At 35.1% G+C, this 20,133-nt stretch overlaps 1 protein-coding gene and 1 long non-coding RNA gene across 3 annotated transcripts; both read right to left on the reverse strand.

Annotated features, from left to right (window-relative positions):
* Positions 1-722: 722 nt before the first annotated feature.
* Positions 723-9,592, reverse strand: LOC132621473 (uncharacterized). Of its 2 annotated transcripts, XM_060335757.1 has the most exons (11): positions 9,448-9,503; positions 9,275-9,354; positions 5,945-6,323; positions 5,228-5,472; positions 4,999-5,083; positions 4,720-4,905; positions 4,476-4,643; positions 4,199-4,390; positions 2,320-2,491; positions 1,296-1,467; positions 723-1,156 (listed from the first exon to the last, which is right to left on the reverse strand). In XM_060335757.1, exons 3-11 carry the CDS (start codon positions 6,290-6,292, stop codon positions 1,060-1,062), a joined length of 1,665 nt encoding a protein of 554 aa, XP_060191740.1. In that variant the 5' UTR covers positions 6,293-6,323; positions 9,275-9,354; positions 9,448-9,503; the 3' UTR covers positions 723-1,059. The 2 variants fall into 2 exon arrangements, with proteins under 2 accessions (XP_060191740.1, XP_060191739.1); XM_060335756.1 differs by lacking the exon at positions 9,275-9,354 and having other exon boundaries at positions 9,448-9,592.
* A 2,972-nt stretch (positions 9,593-12,564) lies between these two features.
* LOC132621210 (uncharacterized) lies at positions 12,565-13,878 on the reverse strand. The gene is made up of 3 exons (XR_009575455.1): positions 13,797-13,878; positions 12,831-12,917; positions 12,565-12,745 (listed from the first exon to the last, which is right to left on the reverse strand). It is a non-coding gene; the product is annotated as an uncharacterized LOC132621210 (long non-coding RNA).
* Between the last annotated feature and the right edge of the window lie 6,255 nt (positions 13,879-20,133).

Consider the following 20,133-nt stretch of genomic DNA (forward strand, 5'->3'; position numbering starts at 1 on the left):
GATTAAAACTCCGGCTTTTCACATTACTACATGTGCCTTAGTGTCAGCAATAGTCTAGACGGGTTAAGAGAATTGGGATTGGGAAACGGGTTAAATAGAGAATTGGGTTTGGAGTCTACTTGAAGCCTATGTGGATCCATCGTGGCTAATTTTTGTGTGTTGCGGAGTCCAAGTCAGACTTCCATCCATATAAGGGCAAATTTATCAAGTATTCTAATGGAGAAGACAAATTTGATCCCAAACTTCGACGAAGAGGGCAAATTTGATCCCAAACTTTGACGGAGGACAAATTTAAACTATAAGCTATACTTGGAGGGTAAATTTGATCCCAAACTTTGACTGAGAGAGTAAATTTAATCCCAAACTTTGATGGATGGCAAATTTAAATTATAAACTATACTGTAAATTTGACCCTTTTCCCTATATTTTTCTTTTCATACAGAGTCCTATATTTCGAGTGATCTAATCCACCCTTATCAATCATTTTACCTAATTTTAAGGGATATTTGATCATAATCAAAGTTCCAAAAAAAAAAAAAAAACAGTGAAAACATATAAAACTAGAATTACTAAAATTAGACTTCTGCTTCGAATAACAAATATATACGATAAGCTGAAAATCAACCCCAATCGTGATAAACCCTAAATATCGTAAGTCGGTTTACTGCGAAGAGAGTACATAAATCCATTTCACATAAATTTTAGTTAATCTGCTAAAAATCTTGTTGAATTCACAATAAGATAAAAGTTTAGTCAAGTTGTTCAATTGAGATTTCCCACTCAATTGTCAGCTATAATTCCTACATCTGGAGACAAAGGCACTTTATGTTCCAAATTCGAGAACCTACCGTACAACAAAACCGTCTGCAAATAGTAATCTTAAGCCTAAGCACCATTAAAAAAAAAAAAAAAACAGAGATTTACAGACAGCAACAACAAAACAAAACGCAAAATTCCCTATCCCTCAACAAGTACAATACTCTTCACTAGATCTCTAAAAGTCGTATCGGCATTTCAAAAAGCAGAGATTGATGTTTCCAATGTTACTTGTCAGGTTCATTACTGCAGATGCTGCTCATATATCTGCATATAAGTCTCAGAAAGTGCAACCATCTGAGGAAGAGTTTCAGAAACATGTAGGTCTTGCATCTCATACCTGCATCAATTTAAAGCATTCGGTTACCAAGTTAACAGAATAAACTACTTCCTCTTTTCTTTTTTTCCATGTGTGTATTAATTAAAAAAATTCATATTAGAAACACATAAAACTTATTGATATGAGCTGTGTAACTAACCAAAGTTCTTCTGATTTTCGCTGGACAAACACCCTGTAGGATCCTTCGCCTGGCTTACCATCGTGAACAATATTAGCAATCAAATCATACTTCGAGCGAAGTTTCTCATTCTCCTTTGGTGCTGGCAGAGGAATATAATCCTTGAGCTCTAGATTCTTCACAGGGAAGTTAACTGAAAAAAGATGCATGAAACGTCACAAGTCATGGGATAGAAGCCTAACAATGCAGCCCCTAAGTCTACGATACCTACTCTAAGGCTGAGAACCTTTTCTGTTATATCTAGTTTTCATTTCTTTCCTCCTCTACACAGCCCTCTCCCTGCTCTACCTAGATGTCTTGTGTGAGAACAAAGTGGAAATGGAATAACTCTAACAAGTAGATTTAGAAAATATTGATCAGGAAGAAGAAATTAGACCTCACTGACAAGCAGGAAAGTAAACCTGGAAAACTAAACTCCACATCATTGACCCAGCAGGAAAGTAAACCTGGAAAACTAAACCCCACATCCCGTCTCCCCACCCCCCTCCTTAAACGCCCGCATGTGGAGAATTTGCAATCAGAAAGAACAATTCTACAAGCAATTTAAAAAAAAAAAAAAAAAAAAAACCTTCAAACTAACAAAACTAGAACTTCAAACCCCTTGCTCCTCCCCACCACCTACCCCTCAAAAGAGGTTTACTGATATTCAGGTGTAAAAGAGGCTAAATGACACATCCTAATCTACAATAAGTTCTATGGAGTAGTATATACTAAATGAGTAGCAGAACCCAGATTGTATAGAACAGCTTGCTATCATGTCCAACCAAAAATGACAATTTGAGGTATGTGAATTTGATGGTATGAGCAGCTGGGTAGGGTGGGGGGAACTGGCGAGCTAGAAGGAGTATTGACGAGGCTTTTACATCCATTGGGGAGGGTATATTAGTGATATAGTTGGAATATATACAAGGCTTCTACATCCATTGAGTTAAATATCTTGGTAATTTAATTCAATTCAAGGATATCATCAATAACGAGTACTCACCAAGTGTAGGATTCTTCTCCATGAAGAAATTGTTCTTTGTAAACCTACGCATGTGGAGAATTAGATACTGTGGCAATTTTGTTACACGGTATCTCATCCTTGCTATACGGGGCCTTACAACTTCAGTCACAGTCTCACCATCAAACTTCTTTAGTATGTTGAATAATGGAACCTGCATTTACAAAAATCAAATGAGTACAAACTTCCAATGCATCATACTACAGAAGGATACAGATAAGGATGTCACAATACTCAGAGACTAAAGTTTACAGATTTTGTGAACCATATTAGACATAGTTCAAAAGCAGGTGTTTCATTAAGTTTCAAGCACGACACATGGAACAGAAAGTCTTAGATAAATAGCATCTTCTCCAAGGTTAATGGATGAAGAAAGAAACAGGCAAAAGTGAGCAGAAATGGATCATGAATGTGTTAAAATAGCGTCTGGACAGCTATGATCACATTGCATCACGAACAAGCATAGTCCTTCAATCTAGTTAATTGAAACTCCAGAAATCTGTATCTCACATCCAATTCAAAGAATGACAAAGACCACCTTTGTTGACAAAGACAAAAAGTGAGTGAATTTAAATGAGAATTGTATGATTTCCCCTGAATATATTGTGAACTGCAATTCTCTTGGTTTGGGGGTTTCGGGTTTTTTGGGGAAGGGGGGGTAAATCGTTTCCTCATTCTTCTTCCCTTTAATTTCTTTTATTTCCATACACTTCACTTTCTTTCTTTTTTTTTTTTTTTTTTTAAATGTCTGTGCCTCCTTTTCTCATTTCATGTCTTTGCTCTCATATTTTACCTCTTGTTATGTGCCCTCCCTTCCCCAACACACAAGACCAACATCCAGACTACTATGATTTTTATTTCTTCTTTGTAAATAATGTTCCTCATTACACCTGATGTATGAGGTCATTGTCTTCAAAAGCTTGCACTTTATTTCTTTTTGCTCCTTTTTGGTTCTCAATCACTTCTGATACGTTTATTCAATTTCAATATTTAACAAATGAAAAATTAGTCAGTAGAACAAAGATCGCAATATTCTGAATATCTCAATGAGATAAGTTTACTAGTTTCCTGTGATTAATCTTGAATAGCGCCAGGATAACTCGCCTATAGTTTCAAGAACCTTCATTTCATTTGACTAATGGACAACGACTTATCGCAAGAAGACAAACTATTGTCGAGTAATGTTGGTAAAACCAGTTGTCCTTGCAGATATGACTCTAAACTGTTTTTTTTTTTTTTGGTAAAGTAAACAAATTTCATTAGAAAAGGCATCAAGTAGATGCAAAGTTACAGAGAGAAACCTAAGCTTCAAACATAGAGCTGCATGAAGCTAGATTGGTGAGCAAAAACCTGTGCAAACAGTCTAAACTGTTTTGTAACAAATTATCTGAACCAGAGATGAGGTGCTTCTCCTTATTTAAAAAGCAGAGGAAGTTAGCTTTAACCAACTACAAAGGAAACTCTCAGTAATTAACCCAAAACTTCGGCACATCTACATAATTTCATTCACCTCAGATAACTCAAAAATCTAATTAAACCCTATAACACTCGACAAACGAACTTAGTGAAGAACAGTACGGTTGTTTTTCCAAGTGCAAACTATTTCTTAAACTAGGTGCAATCTTTTCTTCAAAAACCAACTCGCTCTCACCTTTTCTAGCTGACATCTAGACACTTGCATTTCAGCATGTGCACGAGAGTTAGTACAATGATACACTCAACATGGCCAGGTAAAGGGGGAAAAAGTCCAATACGAAGACCATCCAATCACCACAAACTGTCAACAAGGGAAAAAAACAGGAAAAAGGCAAAACCTTTCCAATGATAATCACAGTTTAAAAAACTGAACTTAAAAAAGAACCTGGGGAATAATATTCTTTTCCATGACATCTGTAAAAAGAGGTGGCGGTGGCAAATCAAGTCCAAGCATTAGGAAAGGCATTCTGCTAGTTTCCATGCCAATATTGTGAGATCCATGTTCACCATCTTTCCCACTCTCCCTCTTCTCAGCAATAGGTCTATTATGCATCTCTTTCACAACCTCCAATTCTCCCTATGAGAAAAAAAGCACCATATATTTACATAATGATCAACTGGTATAATTGAAATGTAGAAAACAGTTATCTGTTGCAGCAAACCTGAAAGCACCGATGGATTATGCTACTGCCTTTTTTGGAAGTTCTAAGCTCTGCGTGAAGGGTATTCAGGAGCCATGACATAAATTCAACGGGGTCAGACTGTGCACCTATCCGAAAACGCTTTTTACTAGCTTTCATAACCGCTTGCAAGAACTCATGTGGGCTCACCTGTACAAACATTTAGTTAAAATAAGAAGATCATGAAGAAAAAACAAATAGTGAATTCACCAATGATGGTATGCACCTGTCCCTTAAAGTTCCGTGCATGCCAAATCTTTCGGGTAAGCTCTCCAAATCTATGAACAAGAGGAGATCTATTGTGTTGATAATTTTCAGGGATTAGGAAGAAGTTTCTCAAGGGAGTTACTCGCATCAAGGACTGAATCGTGACATTGACAAAATCAGTCTCCCTGATGTTATTCAGCCCAACCTAACATATATCACAGCACTAAAAGATTAGAATCTTGACTAAAGGAGATATAGTAACTTTAACAAATAAATGTAGCATAAAGAAGTTCAGTACCGTTCCAGGAAGATAATCAGACCCATCAAGTGCCCTAGACCACTGCCGGCTCTTATCGAGTTGCTCAACCTGTTCCTGAGTAAATCTGTTAAATAAAGACCAAGCAAACAACAATGGTGAATCGCAGTCGTATATTCACAGGAAGGATCCCCAGCTTATAGATACAGGGGCAATATACCAACACAAAGCAAGAAATAAGTGAAAGCAATCCAGAGTAATCTTGACAAACCTTGGATTCAGAACATGTATAATGTCATCAAGAGATGGATCTATGACTTCATATCCATCAGGAAGACAATAAACTTTCTCTGTTCGTAAATTGATAAACACGTGGTGTCCTGCTTCAAGACTGTGTGTATATGCATGGGATTTCGGCCCCCTTCCTTGGTAATACTTCCCACAAACTAAACATGCATACACATTTAAATTTGTGAGAGAGACCGAACAAAATTTCTCGAAGTCAAAATCCAATACCTGCAGATGTAGACAAAAAGTATTAAATGGGATATACCAGATAAGATAAAAATAAACAAGAGAGAGAGATAACCATCAGTCTTAGTACATGAGCTAAACCAAAATGGTTTGATGATGCAATAATCAATACAAAATGCATCAAGTGTAACAAAAAATCTAGTTTGACACTCAACTACTATAATACACTTTTTTTATGAGGAATAACTATCAGACACTTAAACACGAGTCACAAAAGTATCAAGCTATTGATACTAAATAAACAAAAAGGTGAGGTTTCAAAACCAAAGTAAAGAATGGACAAGCATATCAGAACTTCAGTGCCACTAGGATGAAAAGTTGTCACAATTCTGCTATGCAATATAAAGTTTCAGAATTTCACCATTACATGTAAAACTTCAGTATAGACATCTGCGCTTGCAGGATAAATTAAAATAGATAAAACTGTCTCAGAGAAACTGAATCAAAAGGTTACCTGTCTATTTACAGCATCAAGATAAGGGCAGTCCCTCCTAATCTCAATTGCACGATTTCGCTTCCCTTGGCTTCTGCCATTATATTCATCATCCTCATCTTCTTCGTCCTCAGATGAGTAGCCATTTTGCTCCTTGTTTCCACCATTATTAATAACTTGCTCAGCATTGTGTCCTCTCCTACCATCATCCTCATCGTCTTCATCATCATCATAAGATGCAAGAGGAAGAAGTGGATTCTCGAAAGCAACTGGTGGAAGAGAGGGAGATGAATGATCCATTACCTTCTGCCGTTTTACGCTTGCCTCCTCATCCTCCATACCAGCTTCTACTTCTCGCTTCTTCGTCATTCTCTTCTCACTTCAAACAATTAAAGATTCACTGGAGATGATAAAATTTCAAATCAGTTACCTCACATCAAAAACAATTCAAAGTCATCCAAAAGATGTTTTGAAACAAAAGATCAACGTTTAAACTTGCTTATATTATAAATAGTTGGAATATTATTTAGCAAAGTAAAAATTTATGCAAACCATTGATTCTACAATCAATGTAATGATTTGACTAGATTCATTTATTTTACATCTTCAAAATTCAAAGATAAGAGCAGCACTTCTGCAAAATTGCTAACCTGCAGTATAACAATTAGAGGAAAATAACAAATTCAAAAAAACTTGGAGAGTTACTTTTTGGGGAAAAAGAAGCATGTGACAAACTGACACCCATTTGAGTGTTTTTATCTTCTTCTTTTTTCCCGATTATTCAAGGTAAACCAGAAGGAAAAAGGAAAAGGATGATCCATGTGATTGCAAAAGGACGGATGACGCTCATTTATTTTCTCTCACCGTCAAACACAGAAACTAGATAAAAGAACTCTTTAACTCCTCAAGGAACTTATTGACTCTCATCCCTTTTTTCTTTTTTTTTTTGATTAAGCACCGGGTGTCCGGGTCTCTTTGAGCCCCGACTAATCCCGGGGGTGCACAGGCCCTCGGCAAGGAGTTTCCCGCAAGTGCACCACGGGTAATTCAGGGTTTTACCCCAGTCCGATGGCCCTCAGAAATTGTTTGCACCCAGTGGGTTTCGAACTTGAGACCTTGAAAGGGAGCACCCCAAGGCTCAAGCCAATTACCACCAGGCCAACTTGAGTCCTCACAAGCTAAGTTACTCAGCTCTTTGAAAGTGTTGCTGTACCCGTGTCACAAGAACAACAGTCACGGCCTGCAAGTTGCCTCTCTATCTACTATCTAGCCACACCCATATTTAGGCAAGACATTCATACAATTCTCACAATCCTGTATGCACCAAAACAAACACTATAGACATTACCTCCCATCTACTAAAGACATTACCTCCCATCTCCTAGCCTTCTTTTTTTTTGATAACCAAAAATAGGTTAATTATGGATCCCAGGCCCATATCTAGCCTTCTTTTTTTTTTTTGATAACCAAAAATAGGTTAATTATAGATCCCAGGCCCATCTCCTAGCCATCTAAACTATGGCTTTGTGATTGCTTACACTACACAGCATACTTACACTAATATATAATCAATATTTCCTTCTCAATGACATTACAAGAATCAAAAAGATTAAATTAGTACACCACAATCGAACAGAATAACATATCAGTTTGCCTTATTGGTACCACACAGAACCAAGCCTAGTGCATATACTTACACTTTCAGTTTGCAACTGTAGCATAGTTTAGTGGCCCATAAAGAAAGTGATTAAGATGAATACAGTGGAAATATATCAACATCATGAAAAGAGAAAATGTAAGAAGGCTGATATTGCAGGATCCGAAGTCCAAGGGAAGGGACATCTTTGACACACTTAGCACAGAGGAAATATTGTTGATATATCATATATGTAACAAGCATGTTATCGTAGTCATGCTTTTTTCGAAATGTAGAAAAAAGAACTAAAAAATATTTTTCTGCTTTATCGTATTGACTACTGTATTTCCTTTACATAGTGATTTTGATATGCTTTACTTGAGCCGAGGCCCGAGAGACTATAGGAAACAGCCTCACTACCTTCACAAGGTACGGGTAAGGTTGTGTACACACCACCCTCCCACGAGTTGGGATTACACTGGGTACGTTGTTGTTGTAGTTCAATATAGAACGAAACGCATTCCGTTTCTTAATATGAAACAAGCAGTTCAAACAATAACTCAGTCTCATTTTTCCTTTTGTCATCTGTAGCAAATCGAGAAAGATAAAAGACATTTTTAAGGACACCCTGACTGACCAAACAAACTTTTGGGAGCAGCTACAGTGATAACTTTGAATAATTTGTCTTCTCAGAAGAAATGCATCCCTTGCAATGTGTACATATCTATTACTCCCTTTGTCCCAATTTATGTGGCACACTTTCCTTTATAGTTTGTCTCAAAAAGAATGTCACCTTTCTATATTTAGAAATAATTTAGCTTTATGGGATGATTTATAGCCACACAAGTATCTAAGGCTTGTTTTGAACCACAAATTTCAAAAGTCTTCCTTTCTTTCTTAAACTATGTGCCTAGGCAAATGGTGTCACATAAATTGGGACGGAGGGATTACCATTTAATATCTAGAAATGCGCCAGCATCCACCAAAGATCGCAAATAAGCCACAACTTTAATATTTTCCCGCTTTATTCTACCCTCTTACTTTTATCCTTCTGCCTTTTGCTCCATGTTATATTTTCAACAATTTACTTAGTAAGTCCTATCACTCCAAAAGAAACTGAAGGCCGACACACAAAGCTGCAAAACATTTATTATGAACCCTACAATGCTACAATCAGGCTACCAACTTGCCGCCAAACTAAATTCTGTAAAAACAACTTGTACAATTATTCTGCACGCCAAGCTATAACAGACACCCCATACTCTTCAATCTTCATAACTAAAAGAGATAACGCATCAAAACTCCCCTAAACTATCACGTTTTGACTAGTTTCATACTTAAAGTACCTAGTTTACGTTACCCCTGAATTATAACCTTCACGTGCTAAACCCCCCTAAACTATCACGGTTTTTATTAGTTTCATATTTAAAGCTATGCCTAGCTTAGGTTACCTCCTGAAATATAACCTTCACGTGCTAAACCCCCCTAAACTATCACGGTTTTTATTAGTTTCATACTTAAATTATGCCTATCTTACGTTACCCCCCTGAACTAATCCCACATACCCACATCCAATAATATGGAATCTAGTTAATTTCCTCAGGCAAAAAAGACCTAATATACTTTAAAAAAAAAAAAAAAAAAAAATATTACTTCTCTGCCCTAAATGATTGGATAAAGGAAAACACAATTTGAAGAATTTGACAATTACTTACATGATGGCAGCAAGAATAAACTGAAATCGAGTAAGGAGAAGCTGTAAAAGTATTGGACAGATACATACACAAATTACACACTACAAAACAGGCAAAAAAGTAACCCATCAAAAAATGCAAACTGAATAAAAAGAAAGGAACAAATTGAAGTATAATAAGGAAGAGAATAAAACCTGGAAAATCAACGTTTGAGGGAATACAAGTAGTTTTGCAGAAAGCGCCTGAAGGAACATAAGCAAATAGCCGATACTATTTTGACAATTTTTATTTTATTTATTTGGGTTATGGGCTCGGGGCAGGAATATTAGTGACAGGCCTAAAGCCCTAACCCAATCTCCAATTGGATTTTTTAAGGGAATATTACAGCCCACTATATATATATACATATCGGTGTATAGATTTTGTATATTTGGATTACTGTCAGTAATTAAGTTTGGCCGACGGTACATTTAAGTTTCACAATTTTTATTGAAAAAGATTATTCAGGAAAAAGTCACGACGGCAACTAATTAGTCAAGAAACCAGAAAGGATGTTTCTGTTTTTGCTCATAAGAAAATTAAGTTAAATAGATCAGCTTTCAAAATATTTAAATGAAACTAAATTATAAGAATACAATCATTTTTTGAGCCTTTGTGTTTTGCAACCATTTAGGTTTTGAATATTTTGTTTCTCCCGTTAAAAGAAAAGGAATAACTAATATAAGTTGAAAAATTACGGGCCTGTTTAGAAAGTCACCCAGGTAATTGGAATGGGGTATAATTACACAGTTTGGCATGTTTGTTTGACCAAGTAATTGCACAGTTAGATGGGAATTGAGTGTAATTGAGAGGGTGTAATTAAACTCTCCAATTCTCAAGAGGGGGCTGAGAATTGAGTGTAAATTACACCCTGTAATTACAAGATTGCTTTTTTGTTTATTTTAATTTCTTTTTATTTTTAATTTTTTTTTATTTCTATTATTTTAATTTCGTTTTATTTTTATTTCAATTATTTAAATTTATTTTTTATTTTTACTTGTTAATTATTTTTATTTTTTAAAATGTACTTTTATTTTTATATTATTTATTTTCATTTCCTTTCTTCTCATTCCAACCTTTACCACTTGTGGTTCCACCTCTTAATATTAGAAAGAATGAGTCATTAATAAACTTGGCATATAACGAGTGACGTTATTAAAGTAGAATTTCGATGCGAATGAGGTTATAGACTTATATTTTCCTCTTCTTTTGAATTATTTACTTAAGTTACGTTGAAACTTACTTATGTAATGTTGGAATTTGACATAAGAGTACTATGTTAAACTATTTTTTTTATTTTGAATTTAGGTTATGTTTTCAATTTTAAGTTATTTGTTTTAGTACTCTTGACTTGTTATTTCACATTGCATGCTGTTTATTTTTCACTTACAGTTGATGGATTTTTTGTGTCAAACATTTGAATAATGTTATGGCATTATATTTAAAAATATTTTTTTTTGTCAAACATCCAATCCATAACGTTCTCACAAAAAAAAAAGTCTTCTTTTAAGTTTAAAATTAAATATTATTAATTTGAAAAATATATATCAATTACTTTTTAAAATATTAGTTACAAATATATGATTTTTAATTAAAATACTTTCAAGAAACAATGTGTTATTAAATAACTAATTTAATATCATTTCTAAAGTCAAGTATTTTTTAAAATATTAATTTTAATTTTTTTTGTAATTAGATTTTATTTTTAAATAAACTAACTGTGTAATTATACTTGTGCAACCAAACAACATACTCATAATTACATTGTAATTACGTTATGACAAACAAACAGGTCATTGTAATTACACTAGTGTGTAATTACTAGGTTGTGTAATTACTACCCTAGTAATTACACCAATTCCAATTAGCAGGTGGCTTTGCAAACAAGCCCTAAATGAAGAGTTGGATTGGATGAAAACAAGGGCAAGCGCACGCATAATCAATTTTGACCCTTCTTAAGGCTTAATCGAAGTTCATAAATTCTTGCAAGGGTAGTCCTTTCAAATTTAATACATACGTGTAAGAAGCTTCACTTGCAAAAATCCTAACTTTAGAAATTTGGTAATTAAGCTCAGCAATATCAAATAATTCGACAAGTGATTGCACCTTATTCTTATGGAAGTATAATAAGAATGGAAAAGGGTCAACAATACTCCTAACGTATTAAAAATGGTTCATAAAAACCTCTGTTAACCTTTTGGTCCAAAAATATCCTTAACGTTTTATTTTTTTGGGCTCGAATATACCCCTGAAACTAATGGCGTTAATTTGAGTGTTATAGCCACGTGTCGTCTTCTCAGCTTGCCATGTTTTTTTTATTTAAAATTAAATTAAAATTCACTCGTTTATTAAAACGCAACCCCCATGACCTGATTTCATTTTAAAAATTAAACATCCAAAGTGCTAATACAAATCCTGTTCTTGTCGCATGTCAGAAGCTTTGTAAGTACGTATGTATATGTTTAGCATCCAAGTTTTCTGCAGTCTAAGACCTTAAACATCCTGTGCAAAAGCATTTAAAAACTGCGTCGAATCAAGATTCTAATCCAAATTTTGTGCAGCTTATAGCCATTTTTTTTTTTTTTGAGCTTTCATTCGTTTTCCTATAAGGTAAATTGGACTAATATCATTGCTGCAACATAAGGATAACCTTTAAGAAAGCACGCCCTCTTGTTGAGGCTAGAATCTTCAGAAATGAAATTTCTGCTTCCTTTAATCCTTAGCTCAACATTAAAATGAATCCTCAAATAAGATTGTTTAATCTAGCACAAAAACAGGTCTCGGATCTAGATTGTTATAATAGGTTGCCAATGAAACATCAGTTGGATCTACAAAACGATGGTTTATTCCAGCATAAGAACATGATTTGGAATTTAATAAACTGGTGGATTTTAATTTAATCCTAAATAAAAAGCATGGCAAGCTAAGAAGACGACACGTGCCTATTTTAAAGATTCAAATTTAACGTTTTTTAGTTTCAGTACTATTTTTGTACCCAAGTAAAATGTCAAGGTTATTTTTAGATCAAAAGGTTAATAGAAGATATTTACGAGTCATTTTCAATATGTTACAGATATTTTTGGCCTGTTTACATTGAACTTGAGAGTCGAAAGAAGAAAGGTGAATTACATATAGATAATTTGAAAGAGCTTAATGCACACACCCCGATAATGTAATGAATTTTTACACTATTATATCGCATTTTGTTTAATGAATAAAACTGACCTGACAATGTAAAAAAAATTCAGTATCAATGTATGCTCAATGTGAAATATAAAAAAGATAAGCCCACAGGAGCTAATTTTATTACTAAAAATGTTTGATAACTTTTCTACTAACAAAATTGAAAGGGGTAAAACAAAATGAAATAGAAGAAGAACAAATTAAGGAGCCCTTCGTGCTAGCTATTCAGATCTTTGCATCATTTACGACCCTCTGGATAATGGATATTACCTGCAATGAAAGGGTGCAGATAAAAAGTTACAAAATACTAGTATTAATTTTCACAACAATATATATATTATATTACAATAAGTACCTTGTGACCGAAATCGTATCATGTTGAATCAACACAAATTGATGATATGTTCTTCAACTGGAAGATCTCGTGTTGTTCCTTTTCAACCTAATTAAATATTAGCTCATTACTTATATTTAGTTTAGAGAAGATGACCCATTCTACAACTATTTGAAAAAAAAGAAATTATTGAAACTCGTTACTCACAAAAAGATAAAGGGATTAATTACTATAACAGTTTGATCTTGGGCACCAAAAAGGAATCAAAATCAACAAAATTTGAATTAATAATTACATTTTAATTATTCTTTGTTTTTTCCTTGGGAAATTGTCTCTTCACTGACGACATTTTAGCTTTGATTCAAATTCAGCAAAAGTTGAACCAAACCCAAAATGTCATCAAGCAAAGAGACGTTTTCTCAAAAAAAGCATAACGAATAATGAAAACATAGTTATTAATTTAACTTTTGCTGAAATTTTTTTGGTACCCAATTATCAAAATGCTATTAATTTCTTCATATGCTTACTATTAATGAGTTTTAGTTAATTTTTCAAATAGTAAAATGAGTCACTTTTTCTGGATTAAATATAAGTACAAGCTAATATGATACATTCTTTTTAATTAGAGGAGAAAAACATGAATAAATCACAAAATACAGCGATTGCGACCGGTGTTAATTCTTATCTGATGGATGCTGATGATAGTGATTGTAAGGTGATAGTAGACATAATAGTTATAAAAGGTATATTCACATGAGTCTTTAACGTCGAGTCTTAATGTTTTCAAGAATTTATATACAAAATGTGAATAAATCAAACTTATTTAAAGCAAAATGAGACATGAAAAAACTAGATGCGCTTAATTGGCTAATATATATATATATATATATATGCACGATACAAATTCGAGCATACATTATGTGAAAATAAACAGGGTCTTAGCCCTATAATAGAGGAATAAAATGAAAGCGAGAAAAATAATCTTACTATGTGAAAACAAAGAATTCAGAGAGAAAACGAGAGAAACAAAACTCCACAGATAATCATCTAAAAGAGCTTACAATTGAGTATGATATTAAGCGGACATATGTGTCTTATATATAGTATTCAATATTTAATTCTACTCCCTGAGTAGAATCTTGTATCATATTGCAGTCTAAAAAGCAGATGACATAAAATTAATTGACAGATCAGCAAAACTAAACAATATTTATTTTTTATTTTTAAAAAAATATGTATATATATACACACATTAAATGGTGAATTCATTACCTTTAGAGTTGCTTTTAGTCTATGATATTTGTCGTATATGAATACATGTAATCTTTAACTTTTGACCTAGACTAGAAAGACCTGTGGATGCTAATAATTCCATTCGATCCACTGACTTAATGGAACTTATCAAAGATTATTAAATCATCGGAAAAAGGCCAAAAATACCCTGAACTATTCGAAAAGGTTTAAGAATACTTCTGATCACCTATTTATCTAAAAATACCCTCCTTTCGCCTACTTTGGCTCACTTATGCCCTTAAAACTAACATACCTCTATTTTTTAGTTTTGTTATTTGTTACGTGGCGCCTCCCTATTGGTCGAAATTAAAACCTACCCCTACTGGATTTTTTCCCTTCGCCCCACCCAACGACCTAAGACCATGACCCAATTCATCCACCGAATCGGGTAATGGGGCGGGTTCGGATTAAAACAATTTCCTGGGTCAAATATTTAATTAAATAAGAAAAATGGTTGGTTCGTTCAGATCATGCCACATGTCGGGGGAATGGTGTCGTCAAAGGGAGGAGTATAAATATTAAAAACAATAACGACGGGAGTAGATATCATCGACAATTCAAACAGAGGATGAGTACAACTATTTTGGGATAGTACAGGGGTATATATAACCATTTTCCGTAGTGTATTACCCATCAATCACTGTTCTCCCACTTGGCCACAATTGTGCATAGTAATTGTCAGTCTGTCCTCGGACGCCGGAAAATCCCCACCAAGGCCAACCTTCAACGCAATACCACAAGCTCACCACGAGATTCATCCCTCACTCCTCTCTCCCCGTTTTTGCTATCAAGACATGCAAGTTCAGATCTGATCGAAAATTTTCAACTCCGCAAGGCCAGAAAGTTTCAACTTCAGTGGTGCGTATTTTGACTATTCTTTAGATCTGCCCGGTAATAGTTGTCATATTTTCATGTATCTCATTGCTTAGTATCCTTGCAGCTGACACTTTCCCTAACGAATTCTTCTATATGGAAAATGATAGAAAAACATTCGAGACATGGATTTGTCCTCTTGTTTGTACCCTAATTAAATATTGTGATGATATGATCATTGTCACACCCCAACCTTGGTAGGGCATGATGGGCACCCGACTCTCTTCAGAGTCGAGCGAACCCTAAGACATTCGCTCTTATTAAAATCTGTCATTTCAAAAAAAAAAAAAAACATGAAAATTTTTCAAAATAGAAATCACTGTTTTAATCAAATTATGAAAACTTTTCATCAATTATGTACTTCTTACCAACTGAAATAATATGAAAATGCATACTCTTTTAACACATATACATGATTTACATTCCTCGACACCCTATCCACGGGACGCTGTCTGCAAAGTCTCTAACATATACAAGTACCATGACACAAATACTATGACTCGACAACACTCCGAACTGAGATGGAGCTCGCCAATTCAGCTGGAACATCTTCTAGCAATGTCTTCTACTCATCTGGGTGTACCTGCGTGGCATGAAACGCAGCCCCCGAAGAAAGGGGGTCAGTACGGAGTATGTACTGAATATGTAAAGCGGTAACAAGTCATAATCCAGGAAAATGCGACAGTGAACAACTTTAGAAACCAAACTGTAAGTAGCCTGAAACGAAAGAAAGGAGTCACAACCATACCCAACACCTGTAGCCTTCGCTGGAAGAACATAAATGTGTACACAAGTCTCAAAACAGTCTTTAAGTAAACAATGCAATCCAACCAACCTTTCAAAATAAGTAATGCGCACTAGCACATTTCCTTTAAATAAATATTGCAACACAACACACGTGCCGCTTCCGGCACAATATCAATAATAGCCCCTTCGGGCAGCCGCTTCCGGCATAGTAACATAATAGTCCCTTCGGACGGCCGCTTCCGGCATAATAATGAAGATGGCCCCTTCGGGCATGCCGCTTCCGGCATAATGATAATCATGGCCCCTTCGGGCATAATAATAATGATAATGGCCCCTTCGGGCATAACAATAATGATAAAGTAAACATAAGTAGTAAATGAAATGAAGTAGTAAAACCTCGCACCCCTTTCAGAGTGATTTTAAAAAAAATAGCTCACTCAGACATAAGCTGAGGCCATAGCACACTCAGGCGTAAGCTGAGGCCATAGCACACTCAGTGATCAGCTGAGGCCATAGCTCGCTCAGACATAAACGGAGGCCATAGCACACTCATGCATAGGCTGAGGCCATCGCACCCCCTTCGGAGTGGTTTTGGAAAGTCTATATATTAAAATCTCACACCCCCGTCGGAGTGGTTTTGGAAAGTTTAAATAATAAAATCTCACACCCCCGTCGGAGTGGTTTTGGAAATTGTCTTTATGTTTCCTTTAATACAAAACAAACTTTCTTGAAATCATTAATAAACCACAAACACGTTTCAAGTAAATCCGAGTTAGCATAAGAAAAAAAGGTTAACAACCGTATGCATATGCAAAGTAGTGAGAAACTAAATGCCTTTCAAGTATCATTACGGACATTATTCAATATAAAACCTCTACGACCATCTTCATACAATTCGAGACCGTCCACAGAAGCTAGGGACGTTAACCAAAAGTTTCCCTTAACTATCGTACAGAAATAAGTCAAATGGAGCAACACAAAGGGTCTCGGGAATCGTGGGCCCACCTCGGGTCAAGTTGAGGTGGCGTACATAAGTTACGAACAGTAGGCCATGTGAAGTCACTTATGAAAGTTTCAAGGCAATCCGGTTCCGTTTGTGAAAGTTACGGATGTTTAAACTATTTTTCTATCAAAATATAAAGTACCTAATTCAATTACATTGAACGATTAGGGGTCAGAATTAGGCTCAGATTTCTAGGAATAGAGTTTCCCCCAAGGCTTGTATCATAACCTATTATGTCTAGGACATGCCAAAAGAAAGAAAGGTTAGGCTTTACATACCTTTTCCGCTTCTTACGCTTCTCCAATTTCAAGCCCCGAATGCCCCAAAATCTACAATTGGTCACAAATACCAAACATTGATTATAAGCCTTTAAGAATGAAATCTTAAATCGACACTTGTCTTATTCTTTCAAATGAATTCATTTATAATCTGCCGAAATTTCGGCAGCATCTCCCCTGTAAATACACCATCCCCGAGAATCTAACTCGGCCAAAAATACAACAACAATCATATCTCCAACTTCAACAATTACTCCAAAATACACTCCAACATTAGTAGCTCCTTTTATATAATTCAACAACAATTTTCTTTATTTCCAATTCATAATTGTTCACATATTCAAATACAATTCCGAAACCATTCAACAATATTCAAGAACACTTCAACAACCCGCACAACATTTCAAACGGCCTAACCAACACATACACTACCCGAATTCTTCCAAATTCAACAAGAACAATTACAACACATTTCCTTTCTTCCATATTCATGAGCTACACCAACATTTTTTTTCATATTAACGACACTATTCACATAAATATAAAAGCTAAGTTCAATCACATTGGCCTCCAAAAACAGTCCATAACAATTACGACTCCAACTTGAATCATTGGACTTTCATTAACATCATAGAATCCACGACGACGACAACCCAAAATACTAAATAGAATTAATTCATTCTTGCCATACAAGGTAGCCTATATTTGGCCACCACCCCCAACACACAACTTCCATAGTTTTCATCCATTTTACATCATGGAATCCATATCACAACAATCAAACTGCTAGATAAAACCATTTCATTCTTTCTACACAACACACCCTATTCGGCCACACCATACACATACATATTTCATGAATTCCATCCATTTCCACATACCACAACATGCATAAATCATTCCTAACACAAGTAAAAGAAGATTGGATACATACCTTTTTCACTCAATTTCTTCTCGGCTAGAATCCACAACTTGCACACGAATGTTTTTGTTGCTCCAACAATTTCTTCATGTTAGAGAGGACCTTCTAATTAGTAGGAAAGCTAGAAGAAAATATTTTTTTTGATCAAGATTTCTCCAAGGCTTTATTTGGTATGCCATGGCCGAAATGGCCCTTGTGCTTTTTCTCCAACTTTCTTGAAAATTCCTAAGGGTGGAGAATGAAGAATGTGTTCTAATTGTCATCCTTTGGGCTATTTATTAAATTTCCATGTGGGCTTTGGCCCATCCAACTTGGAAGGCCCACTTGGAAATTCAAGACTTTTCTTCCTTTTTTTTGTTTTTTTTTGTTTTTGAATTCATGAAAAATAATTTTTCCTAATTTCAAATTTGCCCTTAGCCTTCCTCCATATTTCTACGAATCATCTTGCGAATTTTCCTTTTTACCCTTATCCTTTCTTAATATTTCCACTTCAAAACTTTCATGAACAACTTGTGTGCTAAACAAGGTCAAAAATATAGCCTTGCCCTTAACTTCCCGCAATTATCTCGAATTATCCGAATGTACAAATACGGGATATAACAATCATGATGCAATTTCTTCCCAGAAAATCTATCCCTTTTTAAGGACTATCAACTTTTTCGCTCTTGTTTTAGTAAGCTCACAGTTTGTCACGCCCCGAACCATGGCTTGGGCGTAACACGGCACTCAGTGCCTTGCTGCATGTGACCGAGCGAACCACATGACTTGTTGAATCAACATGGGGCATGAGCTAATGTGGAATATGATATAAACATGCATGGCGAGAGTAAAACATGAGATTAAATAATCATAAGTCTGAAAATATATAATAAATTCTTAGCCAATACTGGCTATACCACTCTGACCATCTGACATGGCATAACTGAACTAATCTAGTCTATGAAACCTCTGACATGAGTCTAACTGCTAAACTGTTTACCGGGACAAGGCCCCCGGCATACCTGAACTGCATAACTGAAATAAATATAAATAGAGATAAAACCTCGAATGAGATGGGGCTCACCAATAGCTGATACGTGCAAAGTCCTAACAAGCTGATTCGTCGTCCTGTAAATCCGCATCGTGAAATGCAAGTACCCAGGCAAATAAAAAGGGGATGTCAGTATATTTGAATTGTATTGGTATGTAAAGTAACTGAATGAAATAAGCATGACACATGAAATAATATAACTAAAACTGAAGCTGAAACTGTATCTGTATCTGTATCTGTAAGCTGAACGTGAACATGAGTATCATCTGGCATGAATTTATATATAACATCAGTGAAACATTTTAAGTGGGAGAGCCTTAGTATAACCGACTTATAACCACTAAGTATGTGTGTGGCGTCTGATCTTTGCCCGACCAGCTAAGCCATCTTGTACCTTGCTGGGGTACAAGACATGAACATGAACATGAATGAATCCAATAACCCCGAATGTGTAAACATGAGGGAATCATCCTAACTGCATAGAGCGATCCTTATCATATGTTGGCATACGCAATTTCAAGCTATCTGATCCTTCTCGGTAATCTGTGCAACTCCCAAAAACATGAACATAGATATATTTGGCTTAGTATCCCATTAAGTATTTAAACATGTTTGTAAACATGATTCGTGATTGGATTATAACATGAAGATAAATATATAATATAACTCATATGAAACATGGAAACATGTAGAAGTTCATGAAAATAGACATAAAAGTTCATAACTTGCATTTAAGAACCCATGGAATGCAAAGTATGGGTTTTCATGGATTACGGACCGATTCTCAATAACCAAAATGGACTATTAATAACACAATAACAAATTAATAATACAACATGGTATATCATGGTACATGTACTTAGGGTTATCGTGAACATGGCTGGAAACCCTAGTTTTGATGAAACTTCGTATAATCATGGAAAAACGTGGCGTGGGGAAGAACAATGATGTTCCCAGGCGAAGATAGAAACCCTACATACCTTAATCGTTCCAAAACTTGTAAAAAGGTCTGAACTTGAAGAAGATTTCTAAAAGCTTTAGTCTTGAATCCTTGTGATGGGTTTTCTTGAAACCCCTAGGTTAGGAACAATTAATTCTTATTTAGAAATCATGGATATACGTTAGAATTCACTTGGAATGATTTTAATAGGCTTACTTTGGTGTATTTTAATTGTGGT

Source organism: Lycium barbarum, chromosome 12, assembly GCF_019175385.1.
Source record: "Lycium barbarum isolate Lr01 chromosome 12, ASM1917538v2, whole genome shotgun sequence".
Lineage (NCBI taxonomy): Eukaryota > Viridiplantae > Streptophyta > Magnoliopsida > Solanales > Solanaceae > Lycium > Lycium barbarum.